General features: G+C 36.8%; 2 protein-coding genes across 3 annotated transcripts; both read left to right on the top strand.

Moving 5' to 3' along the window:
* The first annotated feature begins 3,242 nt into the window (after positions 1-3,242).
* Positions 3,243-7,295, top strand: LOC107592341 (U3 small nucleolar ribonucleoprotein protein IMP4-like). Its single transcript, XM_016281844.1, has 10 exons — positions 3,243-3,265; positions 3,500-3,551; positions 4,437-4,545; positions 4,644-4,727; positions 4,808-4,917; positions 5,291-5,423; positions 5,603-5,757; positions 6,708-6,802; positions 6,904-6,977; positions 7,090-7,295. The coding sequence occupies exons 2-10, from the start codon at positions 3,549-3,551 to the stop codon at positions 7,200-7,202; spliced, it is 876 nt and encodes a 291-aa protein (XP_016137330.1). The 5' UTR covers positions 3,243-3,265; positions 3,500-3,548; the 3' UTR covers positions 7,203-7,295.
* A 200-nt stretch (positions 7,296-7,495) lies between these two features.
* On the top strand, positions 7,496-18,333 carry LOC107592338 (serine/threonine-protein kinase A-Raf-like). 2 transcript variants are annotated; one of them, XM_016281841.1, is made up of 16 exons: positions 7,496-7,800; positions 9,758-9,970; positions 10,126-10,229; positions 10,335-10,437; positions 12,271-12,425; positions 12,505-12,579; positions 12,685-12,829; positions 13,340-13,364; positions 13,575-13,702; positions 13,791-13,993; positions 14,406-14,582; positions 15,579-15,625; positions 15,911-16,029; positions 16,186-16,317; positions 16,610-16,744; positions 16,837-18,333. In XM_016281841.1, the coding sequence occupies exons 2-16, from the start codon at positions 9,863-9,865 to the stop codon at positions 16,975-16,977; spliced, it is 1,797 nt and encodes a 598-aa protein (XP_016137327.1). In that variant the 5' UTR covers positions 7,496-7,800; positions 9,758-9,862; the 3' UTR covers positions 16,978-18,333. The 2 variants fall into 2 exon arrangements, with proteins under 2 accessions (XP_016137327.1, XP_016137328.1); XM_016281842.1 differs by lacking the exon at positions 7,496-7,800 and adding an exon at positions 7,858-7,882.
* The last annotated feature ends 563 nt before the right edge of the window (positions 18,334-18,896 follow it).

Consider the following 18,896-nt stretch of genomic DNA (forward strand, 5'->3'; position numbering starts at 1 on the left):
ACCATATAACCAAAATGGTTACCCCATACCACCCTTCTCCCCTCCCCCCAAACCCAAACATGCACCAAATATTCATGAAGGTAATCACACATAACCATCAGAAGAACTTCAGCCGGACCAAGGAAATGAAAAAGGGAAAAGAAAAAACAAAAACAGAGGAAATACAAAATCGAATGACACGTACACATTAGCAGCATAGCAAAGACATCTTTAAAATATAGACCTAGGGGCCCCAAATTTAGTCAAACATCTTTAATCTGCCCGCTCTATTGTTTTTTATATATAAGAAAATGTATTTGATTTGTTTAGGCGTATTATTTAAAGAAAGAAAACATGAAACACAATGTAGCCATGCTGTTATCTGCTATGTGTGAGCCTTTCTTTAAAAAATACATATATTATAAGGAATAACAACAATAGAAACTGTAGCTACATTTACACTTGACGGTTTGGGTTCAGCGATGTTCATATTCTTCAGTAAATGTGACTGCCTCATTCTTCCACCTCTTTTCTTTGGCATTAGACATCATGTAGGCTAATGTGATTATGTTGTCTGCAAATTGGATAATTTCAGTTAAAAACACATTTTATTGATGTTATCAGCGGAGACTAAATGAGATCAAAAACGAGCCGTTGCCCACTTACCTTTGTATCTCCATGTTTCTCTATGGTCAGAAAAACAGTGACATGTAATCAAATAAAAATAAATATTGACAGAGGTTAAAGACATGTTCAACGTACAAAGTATATTTAGTATTGAGGTGGTTTGTGAGGACTCACTGTTGGAATAAATGTGAGTTGAGATGCTCATCACAAGGAGGAAAATAAACAAAATCCAGCGGAGGATGGACCAAACAAAGTTAAATGGAGCTGCAATGGACATTATCATAGATTAATAAACTGTAAAAATGATCGTACTTTCAAAGGTAAAAGACTGTTATGCTATGGTACAAATCTCTTAATTAGTAAGATAGGTTAAGGTAAGTTCCTTTACAGCCTAAGGTGAAAAACAGTAAGAAATCTAAGGAAGCATTTCATGTAGGCCTAATTCAACGGTAAATTACATTTACAGTTGTTAGATGTGAAAAAAGTCATCTTTTTACAGTGAAATTTGCTGTGACCTCACATTTGATGTTTTTCAGGTACAAAACAGATTTTAGTCCGTCAGCATGCAGGTTAGTATATTAGCCTAACATTATATCATTTAACGAAATATACGATTTTGACTGCTTCAATCCGTAAAATCCGCTACCGTATTTTTACGGTAAAATTTCTGTAACCACAGATGCTGTTACTTTTTTCCTTAAATTTGTTTTTAGTTTTTTTTTTTTACTGTAAATTCCGGGGATTAAAACAGAATTAAATTTTTTTTAAATGAAATTGTAATTGAAATGAAGAAAATTTAAGCTTGTTGAAAATATTTTTAACAGTGCTCCCGTACACTCAGGAAACCATCTAAAGGGAAATAGAGAAGTAGTATTTCATCTTACTATTGGTAAAGTATTCCTCGGCCAGTTTAACGATGATATTGTCTTCAGTCATGAACCCACACCAGTAGAATCCATCCCCTTGTGTGAATGTCTTTACGGAGACGGTGAATGACTTTTCATCTTCCTCCACAGCTATGTTGCCTTGCTCCAAATTGTTGACACCTGACTGGAATGAGAAGCCCGTACAGCAGTTTTCATTCACGGCATCTCTTTTGCACCACACCCTGGGCCTGTTCTGAGATATATTCTTGTTCCCATAGTGGCAGGAGAGTTTCTGCACATAATCAGATGCGCTATGTCCTGTGGAGTAAGATTTAAGTTTGTCCTCTGTGAGAAAATTCAATTATTCAATTCAATTATTCAATAACTGATTTTTGTCAGGTATGAAATCTGAACAAATGAGCCTTTGGACTGTGTTTATGTGTGTTTTGACCTTACCTGTGAGGATCATTAGCAGAAATGCTGTTATTAGATTCATGATGACTGATGGACGGCAGACAGTGCTTTGAGTCTTGAAGGATGTAGTGCTCTTAAAATGTTGTTGAAGAGGAAACACATACAGGAAATAACTCGCCACAAACACATTTAGAAGGAGCATGTCTCTTCTTCTCTATTTTTATTATAACACACGCAGTCATCAGAAATCTCCCTAATGGTCATCATTGAATCATTTCATGGAAAATTTCATAAATTTGCCTTTTTTTGCACATGGCGTATTGTACAATTTCAGCAAACAGTAAATGGCCAATTGTGAAACGTGATTACAATTTAAACTGTTTTCTAATTTAATATATTTTAAAATGAAATGTATTTATGTATTTATTTATTCATGTCTCTTCTTCTCTATTTTTATTATAACACACGCAGTCATCAGAAATCTCCCTAATGGTCATCATTGAATCATTTCATGGAAAATTTCATAAATTTGCCTTTTTTTGCACATGGCGTATTGTACAATTTCAGCAAACAGTAAATGGCCAATTGTGAAACGTGATTACAATTTAAACTGTTTTCTAATTTAATATATTTTAAAATGAAATGTATTTATGTGGTTGCATAGCTGAATTTTCAGCAGCCATTACTCCAATCTTTAGTGGATGATCCTTCTTAAATCATTTTGGTGCACAAGAAACATTTTTATTATTATCACATTTTTAAATAGTATTTGAGTTATATTAAATGTTATTTATATTTGTATTTTGGTGAAACCGTTGTACCTTTGTTTTCAGTATTTTGGATGAATAGAAAGTTCAAAAGAACAGCATTTATTTGAAATCAGAAAAAAACGTTCTTGTCACATATCGTCGTAGAACAGCGGTTCGTACTCCTGGTCCTGGGGACTGCCACACTGCACATTTAGCATGTCTCCTAATTCAGATCATCAGCTCATTAGGAAAGAGCTCCATGAACTGAACTGAGTGTGCCAGATAAGGGAGACATACAGAATGTGCAGAGCGGGGGTCCCCAGGACCAGGATTAAGAACCACTGCTGTAGAGGATTGTTGACAAAAACTCTGGTTAACATGGAAAAGCTCAGGACACAGTGTTTGTGTCACTATTGATCAATTTAATGCATCCTTGCTAGTTTTTATGTATTATTATTTTTATTTTGTATAATCGTTCATACTAGCAATTACTGTTCCCAGAAATGAAAGACCCCATGCTGGCCGCATTCTGGCCCAAGCACCCACATAATTAAGGGCCAGTTGTGAACTTTTATTTTGAAAGGCCGTGACACTTGTATTCGTTGTTACTAACTGGATGACCAACAGGAAGTCGTGATAGTAGTATGACATTGTAATAGTGTAGGTATATATATATATATATATATATATATATATATAAAAAACATAATTTAATAAAAAAAAATTATTATTTTTTTTTTATATAATATCCTTCTCTCTACCAAATCTGTTCACTCCACACTCCAGATCAGTAGGTGGCGGTAATGCACCTTTAAGTTGGTTTGCCAAAACCGCCAATAAACATCAGAAGAAGAAGAAGAAGAAGTCGTGATAGTAGACCGTAAGGCTGAATTGTCACGTGTGGTTGTTCAAAATGGTAAGTACAACAGAACTCTTTTGAATTTATAAACTCAAATTAGTTAGACGTATTTGAGTTGTGCCTGTAAGTCTTTTGGCGTGACATTTTCTCGCGCTACATAGAGCAGTAGTTTATCAAGCCAGCCATTGCTTTCCTGTTCGTGTTGTAGTGTGATCAAGGTCCATAATAAAGTGTGATGGATAGATGAACACACATTAACCGGGTGATTTGTTATCTAAAATATTAGGTCAACTAACTTTCTTAAACTATTTGCTTAATTATTCTTTGGCGATAGTATATTCTTACTTTCAGGTTCCATGAGAATATAGGTACCACTTGTCATGTCTTGGTAGCTACGTTGCTAACTATTATTTCTCTTATGAAGGTTAGGTCATAAATTTAGGTTTAGTAAGATTTTTGTAAGTTCAACGAGGGTGCATTAAATTTATCTCAAGTGACTGTATATGCATTTGTAATGTTACAAAAGATTTCTATATGAAATAGCCTAAATCGTGTTTTATAGAACTGTTTGTTAATCAAAGAATCTTGTAAAAAATATGTCACGCTTCCCACAAGTATATTAAGCAGCTGCTTTCAAGACTAATGATAATAATAAATGTTGCTTGAACACCAAATCAACATATTAGTATGATTTCTGAAGGATCATGTGACACTGAAGACTAAAGTATTGGCTTCTGAAAATTCAGCTTTGCCATCACAGGAATAAATTACATTTAAAAATAATAGAAAACACTTATTTTAATTTGTAATATTTCACAATATGACTGCTTTTTTTTGGACTAATCTTTTTTTTCTGGACAGCTTAGTGAGCATATGAGACTCCTTTTAAAAACAAAAAATCTTAAAATTCATATTGTTTCGGAACTATATTTTGTGCTGTAGCTGCGGCGAGAGGTGAGACTGAGAAAGGAATACCTGTACAGGAAATCACAGGAGGACAGGCTCTACACTATTGAAGAGAAAAAGCAGAAGCTCAAATCAGCTTTAGATGGTGAGACTCCAGCCATATCTTAATCACCGTATCAAACTCTCTTAACCTGTCTGATATATTGCGGATATCTCATTTTATGCGGTTCGTATATTTTGCAGAAAATCGTCTTTTACCCACTGAAGTTCGGAAGGAGGCTTTAGAATTACAGAAACTGTTGGAGTTTGATGATGAGGGTGGAGAAGGTGACTATTTTTCCGTCACATATATCAGAATCCAGTTTTATCTGCTACCAGATGTAAACATATTTTCTGATATTATATAGGTGTTAGTTCTCATATGGATGATGAGTACAAATGGGCAGGAGTGGAAGACCCCAAGATTATGGTCACAACATCCAGAGACCCCAGCTCTAGACTCAAGATGTTTGCCAAAGTATGTTAAATCCTATTCTTAATATTTGACAGTAAGAATAAAGTGTTGCTTTGACTGAATGCTTGTAGTTTTTCTTTAACTCTACAGTCGTGGCCAAAAGTATTGGCAGTGACACAAATTGTGTTTTGCAAACTTTGCTACTTAACTAACTTATTGACAGTGACATAATCTAGAAACAATGTGAATGAACACCACAACAGCTCAAGCAGCAAATTTTGCAAAACACAAAATTTATGTCACTGCCAAAACTTTTGGCCATGACTGTAATCTGATGTTTTGTTCATGTTACCATAATGACGCAAGTGAAACCTTCGTCTTTCAGTGGTTGTGGTTTATTTAGGTGGCTTTTTTTTCTTTTCTTTTTTTTTTGCAGGAAATGAAGCTGATGTTTCCAGGGGCCCAGCGTATGAACAGAGGAAACCATGAAGTTAAAACATTAGTACATGCGTGCAGATCTAATAATGTCAATGATCTTGTTATAGTTCATGAGACCAGAGGCCAGCCAGGTATGGACTGTAATGGTTTTCATCTGTGTCCTGTTTTAGTACACAGTATATCGATACCTGGTAAACATTCGGTATATTATGAAAGATTTTTCAATCGCTCTACTTTCATATCCAGTTTTATTTCGCAGTTTTCACCTTCAGTACTTTACATCTTTCATTTGTGTCTTTTTCTTCTGTAGATGGTTTGGTGGTGTGCCACCTTCCTTATGGGCCGACTGCCTACTTCACATTGTATAATGTGGTAATGAGACATGATGTTCCAGACATTGGCACCATGTCTGAAGCCTACCCTCACCTTATCTTCCACAACTTCACGTCACGTCTTGGCCGAAGAGTGAGTTATACAGGAAATAACTTCTAGTGTCCTTAGAAACAATAGTAAACACCTACACTACCATTCAAAAATTTGGGGTCAGTAAGATTTTTTAAAAACAAAATTAACACTTTCTTTTATGCAAAAATGCAAAAAATGTATCAAAGGGACAGTAAAGACATTTATAATATTACAAAATAATTCTACTTCAAATAAGTGCTCTTCTTTTAAACTTTCTATTCATTAAAGAATGCTTAAAAATGTAGCACAGATTCCACAAAAATAATAAGTAGCACAATTTTTCAACACTGAAATATGTTTCTTGAGGATTGAATGGTTTCTGAGGAATCATGTGATACTGAAGAATGAAAATTTAGAGTTGCATCACAGAAATAAATTACATTTTAAATTGTATTCAAATAAAAAAATAGTTATTTTAAGTTGTAATAATATTTTACAATATTGCTGTTTTTACGGTTTGATCTAATAAATGCAGCCTTTGTGAGTGTAAAAGAAAAAAGAAAAAAACAACCCCGAACTTTGAAACCGTAGTGTATAGTATTTGAAATTCAGTTTCCTATTTTAATAAAATAAACGCAATTATTGTCTTACCATAGGTATAGAGTGAAAGAGGCTAGGCCAGGGCTGTCCAAACTCGGTCCTGGAGGGCCGGTGTCCTGCAGAGTTTAGCTCCAACCCTAATTAAACACACCTGAAACAGCTAATCAAGCTCTTACTAGGTATAGAAACTTCCAGTCAGGTGTGTTGAGGCAAGTTGGAGCTAAACTCTGCAGGACACCGGCCCTCCAGGACCGAGTTTGGACACCCCTGGGCTAGGCTTTACTGAAGATCATTTAAAGTCTCTGTGTGATATTATAAGGGCTTCTGAAAAGCTACAAAACCTTTAATTACTTGGTTTAGTAATGGATATTATTTGTTAAACTGAAAGCAAAATATTTTTTTCTCCGTAGGTCTCCAACATCCTAAAGTATTTGTTTCCTGTACCCAAAGAGGATAGTAGGCGTATTGTTACGTTAGCAAATACAGATGATTTCATCTCTTTCAGGTGAGTGCTGGTTCATTAGAACTGTTGTTCTGAAGGTTTTGATTCTAATTATTATAAGGAATTTAGTTTTAATGATCTTGGAATGACTTTGTATATTGCAGACACTATACCTACAAGAAAACCGATCACAAGAACGTTGAGTTGACAGAGGTTGGACCCAGATTTGAAATGAAATGTAAGCATCTCTGTTTTTTGGTTTTAGATATTTCAATTGATATTAATGCAGAACAGGCATTTATGTTGCACTCTGCTCATTATTCATATCTTGTTTCATCTTTGTTTTTCAGTGTACATGATCAAGCTCGGCACACTGGAGAATGAGAATACTGCAGATGTTGAGTGGCGACTCCATTCTTACACACGCACTGCCAAAAAGAGGAAATTCTTAAGTGTGGAATAGCCCAGTGAACTCTTCGAAAACCTGCATTGTTCTGTCAGCATGGACATTTTCAATGTAATTGAACCTACATAGTGGTCTTTTTTTCCATTTAATTGTGACATTTAAAAAGATGGACAAATTTGTTTCAGTATTATGATAATATTGTTTTGCCTGTTGACACTTGCTCAAATGTAATCTTTTGTACAGAGTCACCTTGAACATCAAAAAAACGTTCTTTACATTTGTAGCTTTTGTGTTGTTTTTCTTTAGTTCCTTGTTGCTTTATTATTCCTTATGAATTGGCTTGTATTGAATATTTAAACAGAGTTTTTGCTTGAAACAGTTATGTTTGGTTTTAACAAACATATAAACATTTTGAACAGTATATTGAGAACGTATAGAACAGTGTAGGTTTCTTTAATGCTTGGAAAAGCTTTACATTCGTTCCCCTCAGCACACGCCCCTTTCTGATTCCATTGCTACAAAGTACCACAATAGCTGACCAATCAGTGCCTCGATTCACAGATCTCCACCAATCAGAGCGCGAGGTTTCGATGTTCCGCTTTCCCTGAAATTCTTTGCTGACCCGACTTGAGAGAATTCAAGATGGCTGTCTCAGGTGAGTATTTATTCTTAAGCAAAAAATGCTAAGCGAGTCTCGCGAACGGGCTGCGTAGTTTGCAGAAATACTATTTGTAGGTGTAAGTCGCGTTAAAACATACCGCCGCGGCTGAAAATTTAAGATGAAGTCTTGTTTTTTCAACTTTTAGACAGCATTAGCAACACTAGCTAGTTAGCAGCTAGTCGTCAAATCCCTTTCCGCCTCATGAAAACAGCATTCCCTCTTTCAGCACGAAAACGGCACCTGACGGGACTTAAGGATCTATATTTCGCTAATATGCTTTTATACTTAAGTTATAATATTGACTAATGTCTTGATAAAATGAGCTAGCTAGGAGTGCATGGCCTGTATTGTAGTAAAAGAACAGCAAATGATCCGGCACATCACTCTTAGCTAAACCCATCTTCACTGCAGGCTGCTGCACATTTTCTGTGGTTATACTTTCAAGAGGGGAGGGGGTTGCTGTGTATGCTGCGTTAATACTGCAGATGTAACATGAACTGTTGGGGTGTTACTTTGCATTTCTAAATGCATTTGAACAAGGATTGATCGCAGAGGGCTTGCTTAGAAATGGTATTCTTTGCAGCTATAATTTGTTTAATTTGCTATCAAAATCTATATAGTTGTGTGTGTGTGTATTCTTTGCAGTTTTAGATGTGTGTCACACACACGCAGTTGCTTTCTGGCTTGTAAAAGCTGCATTTAAACTAGATTCAGTGGGGTTGTAAGATCTGTATTTTGTCACTTATTACATGCTCTTTTGCTTTCTTTAGTATAACTGTACAACACAAGTGAAGTTTTGCACAATGGTACAACTGCAGTGGTTTCCAGTATACGCAATACTTGTGGTTTAAGGTTGCGATGATTGTATACTGCATTAAATATCATAAAACGTTCAATCTGAAGTACTTGTTCCTACGTGTCTGGATTAAATGGCTTAATTTCAGAGTTCCATAGCCTTAAGACTTAAATTATAGTGTATAATTATAGACCAAACTGTTAAAAGGAGTTTGAACAACATCGGATGTTTTTATTTGGGGCATTTCCTGTCTGTTTTGTATTGGTTTTATTACATCAAACAACCAGTGTAGAAACAAATATTTATTTGGGCACTTACAAGCTCCACTGATATATGGTTCTGAGTTATCAGTTTGCTTTTTCTCAACACCGTGTCATTTCAAATGGCCACGCCTGCAGTGTTTTTATCCTGAATTTTGAATTGTAAATTAATTTGGCTACCAATTTAGAGTGTTTATTTATTATATATTTACTATTTATTTAAATAGTTTCAGAGGCGTAACGCTTGTTTGGACATTATCTTCATGGCATTCAGCTTGTACTTTTATCAAACTTTTTGTGAACGCATCAGCCATGATCAGATCTAGTGACAGAAGTGATTTACTGAAGCACCCTTCAGCCTTCCAAAACGATTTCGGCCAAAACCTTTTTTTATTTTTTTTTATTTTTTTTTTATTTTTTCTCAGTTCTGTTATGGTCAAGTATTTTCAGTTGCCGAACTTGTGTATTACTAATAAAATGTAATTTATTTTCTGTGTATTTTTAACTAAGAATTAATAAACAGATGTTAGCAAAAGCATACATTTCAAATAATTTGAATAAATCATAAAATCAATAAATCATGAAATTAAATAAATGTTTACGTCATTTTGAAAATGTCGAATGTTCAACAACAGTTACACTCATGCTCTTCCTGTCTGTGTGTGTGTCTTGTATGATATATGCTTCAGTGTTCTGAAACCATAAGATACATTTGAAAAAAAAAAAGCGTTTATACAAAAAACAGCAGGAAAGATGACAAAGACATTAACGGCAAACAACATTTTGCTGGATCCCTGATCAGATCTGTTTAATGGGTTTGTTTTTATAACAATGTAGGTGTGAGGGAGGTTTATATATATATATATTAACGCTAACACACTGTTTTCCATCCCAGGCTCCAGATGAGGGCTTCTTCCTGCTTTGCCCCGGTGTGTAACTCTTACTTGCGGCCAACTGAGTGTCAGTGCTGCTGGTCCCTGACTGCCCCTTTGGAGACACCATGTCCAACACCTCCTCCTGTTCCTCCTCGGGGGAAACCAGCCCGGATGACACACCCCGAGGTGGGGGCACCATTCGTGTCTACCTCCCCAACAAGCAGCGGACGGTGGTGAGGGTTCATTTACTGGAGTCTTATTAGTTTAAAATGCCTTTTATTATTTTTAGTAAAGAAGTGGAATAGCTTACATAACCTGAATATATCAGTAATTAGAGGATGCGTTTTTGTGATCATACGTTGATAGCACTATGTGACCATGTGTTTAGGTGAATGTTCGGCCTGGTCAAACTGTCCATGATAGTCTAGATAAAGCTCTAAAAGTCAGAGGCCTCAGCCAGGATTGCTGTGCTGTCTTTCGCCTTCTTGAAGGGTAGGTGTCCCTAAGAATTTGACTTGTAAAATGACAAAATGTCTCTTCTTAGTAAGGTTTATACTCTGTTGTTTTGACTTTGTTGTTCTTTTGTCTTTTGGCCAGCCGGAAGAGACTTACAGAATGGGACACTGACATCACACCCCTCGTAGGGGAAGAGCTTCTGGTAGAAGTGCTGGATGATGTTCCTCTTACCATGCACAACTTCGTAAGTGCACCTGCACAACAGACTCACCCCTTGTCCAAATACCCACACTTGTGGTCTTGGCCACTTGAGAGCACGTGCGCGTGACAGGAAGTAAGTGCGCAAGACTGTCCCAGGTCTTAAAAATGGCAAAGCGCAGTGCCCTTAACGCACACTAAATCCACACTATCTTGAATACCGCTCCGGAGCGCTATTCGAGGCTTAGTGTATCCCATCATGCATCATGTTCTGGAAATAAATCGTGAGACTTTTTGCCGAGATCTCGCGAGAGGTCACGGAAACCTTTCCAATGCAAGTTAAATATTAATATAATAATTAGATATTGCATATAATTTGGTAGAAAAACAGTGTTTTTATGTTTTATTGGTGCAAAGATGAGTAGAGGTGATATTTATTTTGTACAACATTTGCAACTGCTTTTTATAATTTAATTAGAAGCACCACAAATTAAAATTGTCATGTTATAGGGACTACTGAACAGACATTTAGAAGTTGATTTTAAAATGCAAAGTAATTAAAATTAAAATAAAGCTGTGTAAATACTTGCATTTTTACAACACTACAAGTGTGTCCCATCAGGTAATGAAAAGTTCAACACACACTTGTGTTCTTCATGCTCACTTGAACACTTGGGCCAAATACAGGAAATACATTATAGAAGTAGTCAAGTGGTCAAGTGCAAAGACCGCAAGTGTGGGTATTTGGACAAGGCATCAGAGTCAGCAAAGCCAGGTTCTCATTTTAGAAAACGGCATGTACTGGAAAATATTTGAGGTTAATGCAACAAAAAGTCTCTGTGGAAAGTTTATGTGGGATGATTATGATGAGCAAGTACAGATTATTTAGTACAGAATAGTTCTGTCCAGCAATTCTGGGACCTTTTAATTTATGTAAATTTTAACTACTGAAACTTTGATTAAATTGGCAGCACTTTCCAATAAGGTTAAATTTGTAACATTAGAAAATTCACTAGCTATGATGAACTAAAAATGAACAGTATTTTACAGCAATTAATAATCTTGGTTAATATTAATACTTTGTATGCTTATTGTTTATGTATTTTTATTATTTTGCACCACAGCTATAACATTCTAATAGATACAATTTTTAGTTGATTTTGAAGTTAATTTCAAGTTTGAGGTTAACATTTATGCTAAATCATGAATTGTAGGCTTTACATTATATGCATTATGAACAGACATGAATTAAACATGAACATTAGTACACTACCGTTTAAAAGTTTGGGGTCAGTAAGATTTTTTCATGTTCAAGTCTCTTATGCTCATTTATTGCATTTAAAAAATAAATAAATAAACAAAAGGCTGAATTTATTTGATTAAAAAAAACAGTACCATTCTGAAATATTATTATTATTATTATTATTATTATTATTATGATGATTTAAAATAACTGTTTTCTAATTTTAAAATGTAATTTATTCATGTGATGGCAAAGCTGATTTTCAGCAGCCATTACTCCAGTCTTCAGTGTCACATGATCCTTCAGAAATTATTCTAATATGCTGATTTGGTGCTCAAGCAACATTTATCAGTGTTAAAAACTGTTGAGCTGCTTGATATTTTTGTGGACGCCGTGATGCATTTTTTTTTTTTCAGGATTCTTTGATGAATAGAAACTGTAAGAGTAGCATATATTTCTTTACTGTCACTTTTGATCAATTGAATTAAACCTTTCTTGATAAAAGTATTAATTAAAAAAAAAAACATACTGACCTCAGACCTTTGAATGGTAGTCTATATTAATAATATAAATCACATAAACTTGTGAGTCACCAAATCAGCATCACCCTTAAATGGCACAATCTTGTTTTCACAGGTACGTAAAACATTCTTTAAATTAGCTTACTGTGACTTCTGCCACAAGTTCTTGTTCAACGGCTTCAGGTGTCAGACGTGTGGATATAAATTTCACCAGCACTGCAGCAGTAAAGTCCCTACAGTATGTGTGGATATGGACACCATGACAAAACGGTATGTTCCGAATGAAATTGTCTGTTTATGTGCACTTGTTGTCATTTTCGTCACTTAACTGGTGTTCTGTTGCTCTCAGGTGTGTTTCTAATACAGAAGGCTGCCCTTCGATATTGATATATCCGGCAACCAATTCCATATCAGATTCTCCCAGGTACACTCTAACTTCACCTATAAATGCAGGTATCTGTTGATCCCGAATGGGAAATGTAGCACTAACTGACGTGTAGGTTTACTTTTTTTGTTTTACCCTTTTTAGAGGGGAAATACTGACTTCCACATCAAGCTACCAATTGTTCATGGCAGCAGAGGATGGTCAGTCTCTCCAGAGGCATCGCTCCACCTCAACACCCAACGTCCACATGGTCAGCACGCTGGAGCCTGGCGCTGCTGGCCTCATGGAGGTTAGAGACCGGACTAGAGGCTCATCAAGTCCACATATATATTCTGATGTTGTCTCATTTTTTTGTTTCAAAGAAACGGTTCACCCACAAATGATAGTCACCCTCTTCGCTCCAAAATGTTCTTTCCTCTGTCGAACCCAAAAGGTGTTGTTAGACAAAGTGTTCACACTGCTATTTTCCATACAGTGAAAGTGGCTGTCTAGATACGAAAATGACAACAATTACTGAAAACCGGCATTAAAAAGTTTGTAAAGAAAAGGGCAATGTCAACATTTTGCTTCACTTCTGCTTTTGTGTTCCATGGAAGAAAGGAAGTCATTTGAAATGACAGGAGGGTGAGTGAATGCATTTTTGGGTGAACTGTCCCTGTACGAAAGTATTAGCTTGTTTGTATACCAAATGTTTAGAAATGTTACTTCACAGAATATGACAATGGAGGTTCTGCATGCCTCCTTGATCATCTCTCCTCCATTGCATGTATTTATTCATTTTTCCCCCATTCTCATTCAGGAGCCATTCAAAATCAGCACAATGGGTGAGTTTTTTTTTTTGGTTTAGTTTATTTCTTATTTTTTCACTTTGACTACCCGTCACTCACATGAGCACATGTTAATTTTTTTTTCCACACAGCCACAATTACACTACATACATTTTTGTTTCTTATCCATCCCTGATTACAATGACGCATTTAACTACACCTCTCCATGTGTGTGAACTGGCCCTCATACTCTAGTGTTGTTCACAGGGCAAGAGTCCTCTTCCAAGCCTTCCACTAGCCCACCCCACCTAGGGTCACCAGGAAGAAGACCCCCCAAATCCCCTTCTGAGCCCAAGGAACGAAAGCAATCCTCATCTGATGATAAAAAGAAAGTGGTGTGTGTGTGTCTTATTTGATAGAAAGCCCAGATGACTTAGTCACAATCAGATTTTTTTTAAACAAAATTTTGTTTGTGTTTTCTAGCACCGGGGAGGTTACAGAGACTCCAGTTACTACTGGGAGGTGCACTCTCGGGAGGTGTCCATGTTAAAGAGGATTGGAGCAGGGTCTTTTGGGACCGTCTATAAAGGCAAGTGGCATGGAGACGTGGCTATCAAGATTCTTAAAGTGACAGAGCCCACACCGGAGCAGCTCCAGGCCTTTAAAAATGAGATGCAGGTTTTACGGTGAGTCATTTGCATGATCATATCTTCAAAGCCTGCCGGTGAGGACAGTATAGCAGTAACCTGTTAAAAAAAACAGCATTTCCTGTTTAGGTATGTTTTGAAGCATGTCAGCCTGTTTAAGCTGGTCCTTAGTTGGTCATGAGCTGGTTCTGAGCAGGAGCTAGTTGCTTAGGACCAGAACATGACCAGCTTAAACCAGCACAAACCAGCTGCCATGCTTCAAAACATAACTAACCAGCAGCATATATAGTTTTTTCATCAGGGTAGTTCTCATTAATGCTGCTTTACTACATTAATAATATCAACTGCTGCTACAGCCAACTAATCTCCAGTTCAAATAATCTAGTTCAAATAGATGTCAGTATGACTGTTGACTGTTCAGTATGACTAATTTGATACTCTTGCTCCTCAGAAAAACACGCCATGTCAACATTCTGCTGTTCATGGGCTTCATGACGAAGCCTAATTTTGCCATTATCACGCAGTGGTGTGAAGGGAGCAGCCTTTACCACCACCTGCATGTTACTGAGACCAAGTTTGACACGATGCGCCGTATTGATGTTGCTCGCCAGACTGCACAGGGCATGGAGTAAGATTTATTTAACCTATATTGACAGCTTGGGATAGCTGCTATCCTACATGTAGCATAATTGCTGTTCCAATTAAAGGATGTTAATATAACAAAACTTACTAATGTACACTACTGTTTAAAAGTTTGGCGTAAGTAAATTATACTTTTAATCAGCAAGGATGCATTAAATTAAATCAAAAGTGACAGTGAAGACATTTGATACAGAATATTTCTGTTTCAGATAAATTGTTCTTTTGAACTTTCTATTAATCAAATAATCCTAAAAAACAATCATGGTTTTCACAAAAATATTAAGCAGCTCCACTGTTTACAACATTGTTAATAATCAGAAATGTTTCTTGAGCACCAATTCAGCATATTAGAATGATTTCTGAAGGGTCATGTGATACTGATGACTGGAGTAATGATGCTGAAAATTCAGTTTTACATCACAAAAATAAATCACATTATACAACATGTTCAAATAGAAAGTTATTTTTAAAATTGTAATACTATAGTAAGTGCAGCCTTGGTGACCATAAGAGACGACTTTTGAAAACATTTAAGAAAATCGACCCCAAACTATTCAACAGTAGTGTGTTTTTTAAAAGGCATAATTTCCTTAAACACTCATGTCAATCAATAATATATCATTATTATATTATCAGCTAGTGTGTTTAGATATGATCAGTACATAATTAATAGTGGTAAATTGCTTGTAATTTGGACTTGTGATAACAAAGATCACCTGTAACTTAATGGGGGGAAAAACATCTTGAGGAGCTGCTCACACCAGAAGACAGTGCACTTAATGGCACTCTTTGTTCAGCTCAGAGTCACTAGGACACACTATCATGGAAAATTAGCACATGTCCTCTTAAATCTACCAATGTTATATGATTGTACTGCCTATTAGTAATGCTTGGATTTACAGAGCATAGATGGAGTGTAGAAACTTAATTGAATTAAAATCTCAAATTTGTACATCATTTGCTACTTTTCTTTCCTTAACAGTTACCTTCACGCCAAGAATATCATTCATCGGGACTTGAAATCCAATAGTATCCTTTCTATAATGTATTAGCAGTGCTCTTGTCTGTGTTGTGAGAGAGATCTGTTGCAGGATAGATCGGATTCAACTAATTTGCTGCCTGTAGATTGCCAAGCTGCTTTCTGTTTTTAATATGTTTGTAAATAAAGAATTGTCTGATTTACCAAAATTATTACTGGCATAAGATTGAAGGCAAAGGTTGATGATTTACTGGAATAATAATGCTAATGCATTCTCTCTAGTGATGTTGTAGTCATTCTGTGTTCTGCATGATACTCCTGAGCTCATGTGTCAGATATCTTCCTGCATGAAGGCTGGACTGTAAAGATCGGTGACTTTGGGCTGGCCACAGTAAAGTCTCGCTGGAGTGGCTCTCAGCAGGTTGAACAGCCCAGTGGCTCCATCCTGTGGATGGTGAGTAATCGTCACCCAGCTCAATACCTCGATTTCATTAAATCATCAATGAGTCTTATACCTAGTAGCTTATCACTTATGTGAAGTAGTTTCATCCTGCGTTTATTGTTGAGAAATACATTTGTACAGCTTGTTTCACTCTGCTGTTGTTTTTAGGCCCCAGAGGTGATCAGAATGCAAGACACTAACCCATACACCTTCCAGTCAGATGTATATGGATATGGAGTGGTGCTCTATGAATTGATGTCTGGGACTTTGCCTTATTCGAATATCAACAACCGCGATCAGGTCAGACACACACCACCATCACTTTGCCATCTTACAGTTATGAATCAGGGATTGGCTTGTAGTTTCACAGTTTAATAGTTTGTCCTTTTCAGCCCAGAAACCTTCTGTTCAAGCTGTAAATAGTTTTTAATGAACTTTGTTCAACCCAACATAACAATTCTGTCATCATTTACTCACCCTCATGTTGACTGTATGACTTTCTTCCTTGGAACACAGAAGGAGAAGTTTGTGTGAACATGAACTATGAAATGCATTTTTCTTTTTTTTCTTTTCGGGTGTTCTCTTCCTGTAGATTATTTTCATGGTGGGTCGTGGGTACTTGTCTCCAGACCTCAGTAAATTATGCAGTAACTGCCCTAAATCAATGAAGAGGCTCATCATCGACTGTCTGAAATTCAAACGTGATGAGCGGCCACTCTTCCCACAGGTGAGAATAAACCAGATCCCTTCTCTGATTTCCAGCATTGTTATGTCCGATTAAGCAACAGCCTCTCATGTTTCATCCCTGCTGTTCTTCAGATCTTGGTGGGCATTGAGCAGGTCCAGGATCTGTTGCCAAAAATCGAGCGGAGTGCCTCTGAGCCCTCTCTACACCGTGCTGTACACGCAGAGGACCTAAACCCGCTGCTTCTTCACACCACACGCCTCATGCCTCTGTGAGACTGCCAGAGACGATCCGCTCCTCTCCCAAAATGCCATGCAGCATCATTCCCAGCATGGAATCCAGAGCTCCTCTCATCATTCCACACATTCCTGAGAGCACCCTAATTACTTCATTGGTCCCACATATAGTCAAACACCCACAGCATCACATTTATCTACTCGTTCACCTTCACGCCCTCCTCTTTTCTGTTCCAGCTGCTTCTCTGTAAAGCTGCCTGTAGAGAACGTCAGATTCTGTCTGGACCAGCTGCTTTTTAAAACGGAAGCAGGACATAAACTGTGCTCTCTTAGTACACTTATTGGATTTTGAAATCCAAGCATCATATCAGCAATGTATCGGCACAATCTTAATAACCTCCTTTTTTGAGGTATATTTCCAAATGTGTGAAACGTTTTTACTTTGAGAGGAAAGTAGCATTTTACTTTAGAACACGCAAACTAGCATGGCGATTTTCTTTTTTTTCTCTCCCTGTTCTCCTTGCTTGAACTTCATTGGCCAGCAGTAGCACAATGTGAAGACTTCTATTTATCTACATTAGTCACAGAGACTCTCTGCTCACAGATTGGTTTGTAGTCAGTTGCTTTAAGTCCATGATCATAAACATTATCATATGCTCATTGCAATTGTTTTGGTGTATTTTTAAATCCGTTATTTTTCAAATAGAAAATATTGCTTAAACTCTTAACTGGTGTCAGGATTTGGTTGGATGTACATGTGACTTGTTGTGCCCTTAGTAATTGCCGTGCATTTCAAAAAATGCCTCCGATTTGGCTTTACCTTTGGGCTTCCTCTGTATGTTGGTCAGCTTTAAATTGTGTAGCTTAATGAAATTTCAAGAAAATGGCACAAATCCTGTTGTATTCTCTAAGCAGTTGTTCACTTCCTGAATTGATGGGGAAGGAAGGATTTACGTTTTTCTTTTACTGCTTTGAAATGAGTACATTTGCTTTCTGGATTTATAAATGAATGATTTTTCATTTTAAAATGTTGCGTCTTAAAACTGAGTAAACATTCACAAGCTAAACTAAAATGGCACATGATGACCATAAGCAAGCCTGGTAATTTAGTACTGGCACATCATCCCAGTCTGACTTCTGAACTAATGCATTGTGTTTGCATGTGGTGCTGTTAACCGGTCGCCTTTGCCCTTGCTGTTGGGACGTTTGTACAGTAGCTCACACGCCGAGATACTGAAGAGATTTTGTTCACAGCTCTACATTCAGTGTTGAGCGATTAGTTTTGGAGGGTGTTGATTTTGTTTTGCATCTTGAAACTTAAGTGTCACTTTTAAGTGTCTGAAAACAATGTCCATAAATGGCCTTATGTTTCAGTCACACAGCAGCTTTAAGGTGGTGTTCCAGTCGATGCTCTCAAGAGGTTTCCACTTCTTAAATAAGGCTGCTAACTTTAGACCCGCTGCTGACCACCGGTTAATCGACTAGTTTTAGTGTTGAGTGAGAGGATCAAACTTAAGATGCTCTTTCGCTTCTGCAATTCTCTTAGGGCTCTGATAAGTGCAGGAGGAACAGAAACTTTGTAGCATTTCTTTCCGATCAAATGAGTGGCAGCATGGGGTGAGATGCCGTATTCTTCTTTCAGGTGGTTCATTTTATTCCATAAACTCAAAAGTATGTCTTTGCAAAACAGTTGTGCTGTTTAAAAGCAATATTAAAGTTCCTTTTCCTCCCATTCAGCTGGTTTCAATAGGACCGACTGAAACCTACAATGATGGGGCCTTGTGTGATCTACATCTTCCATCTGTCCTTTTAATGGAGTCTTAATATATGTAACTTATTGATTCGTAACTGACACTTGTACTAAAGTCAGAGCTTTGGTTCTTATTTAGCAATATTCGAATGGGGCTGGGTCCCCCGTTGAGCTGTACTCATTCCAAATATGATGCCTGTGGAAAATT

This window comes from Sinocyclocheilus grahami, unplaced genomic scaffold (genome assembly GCF_001515645.1).
Source record: "Sinocyclocheilus grahami isolate Dianchi unplaced genomic scaffold, SAMN03320097.WGS_v1.1 scaffold152.1, whole genome shotgun sequence".
Taxonomy (NCBI): Eukaryota; Metazoa; Chordata; class Actinopteri; order Cypriniformes; family Cyprinidae; genus Sinocyclocheilus; species Sinocyclocheilus grahami.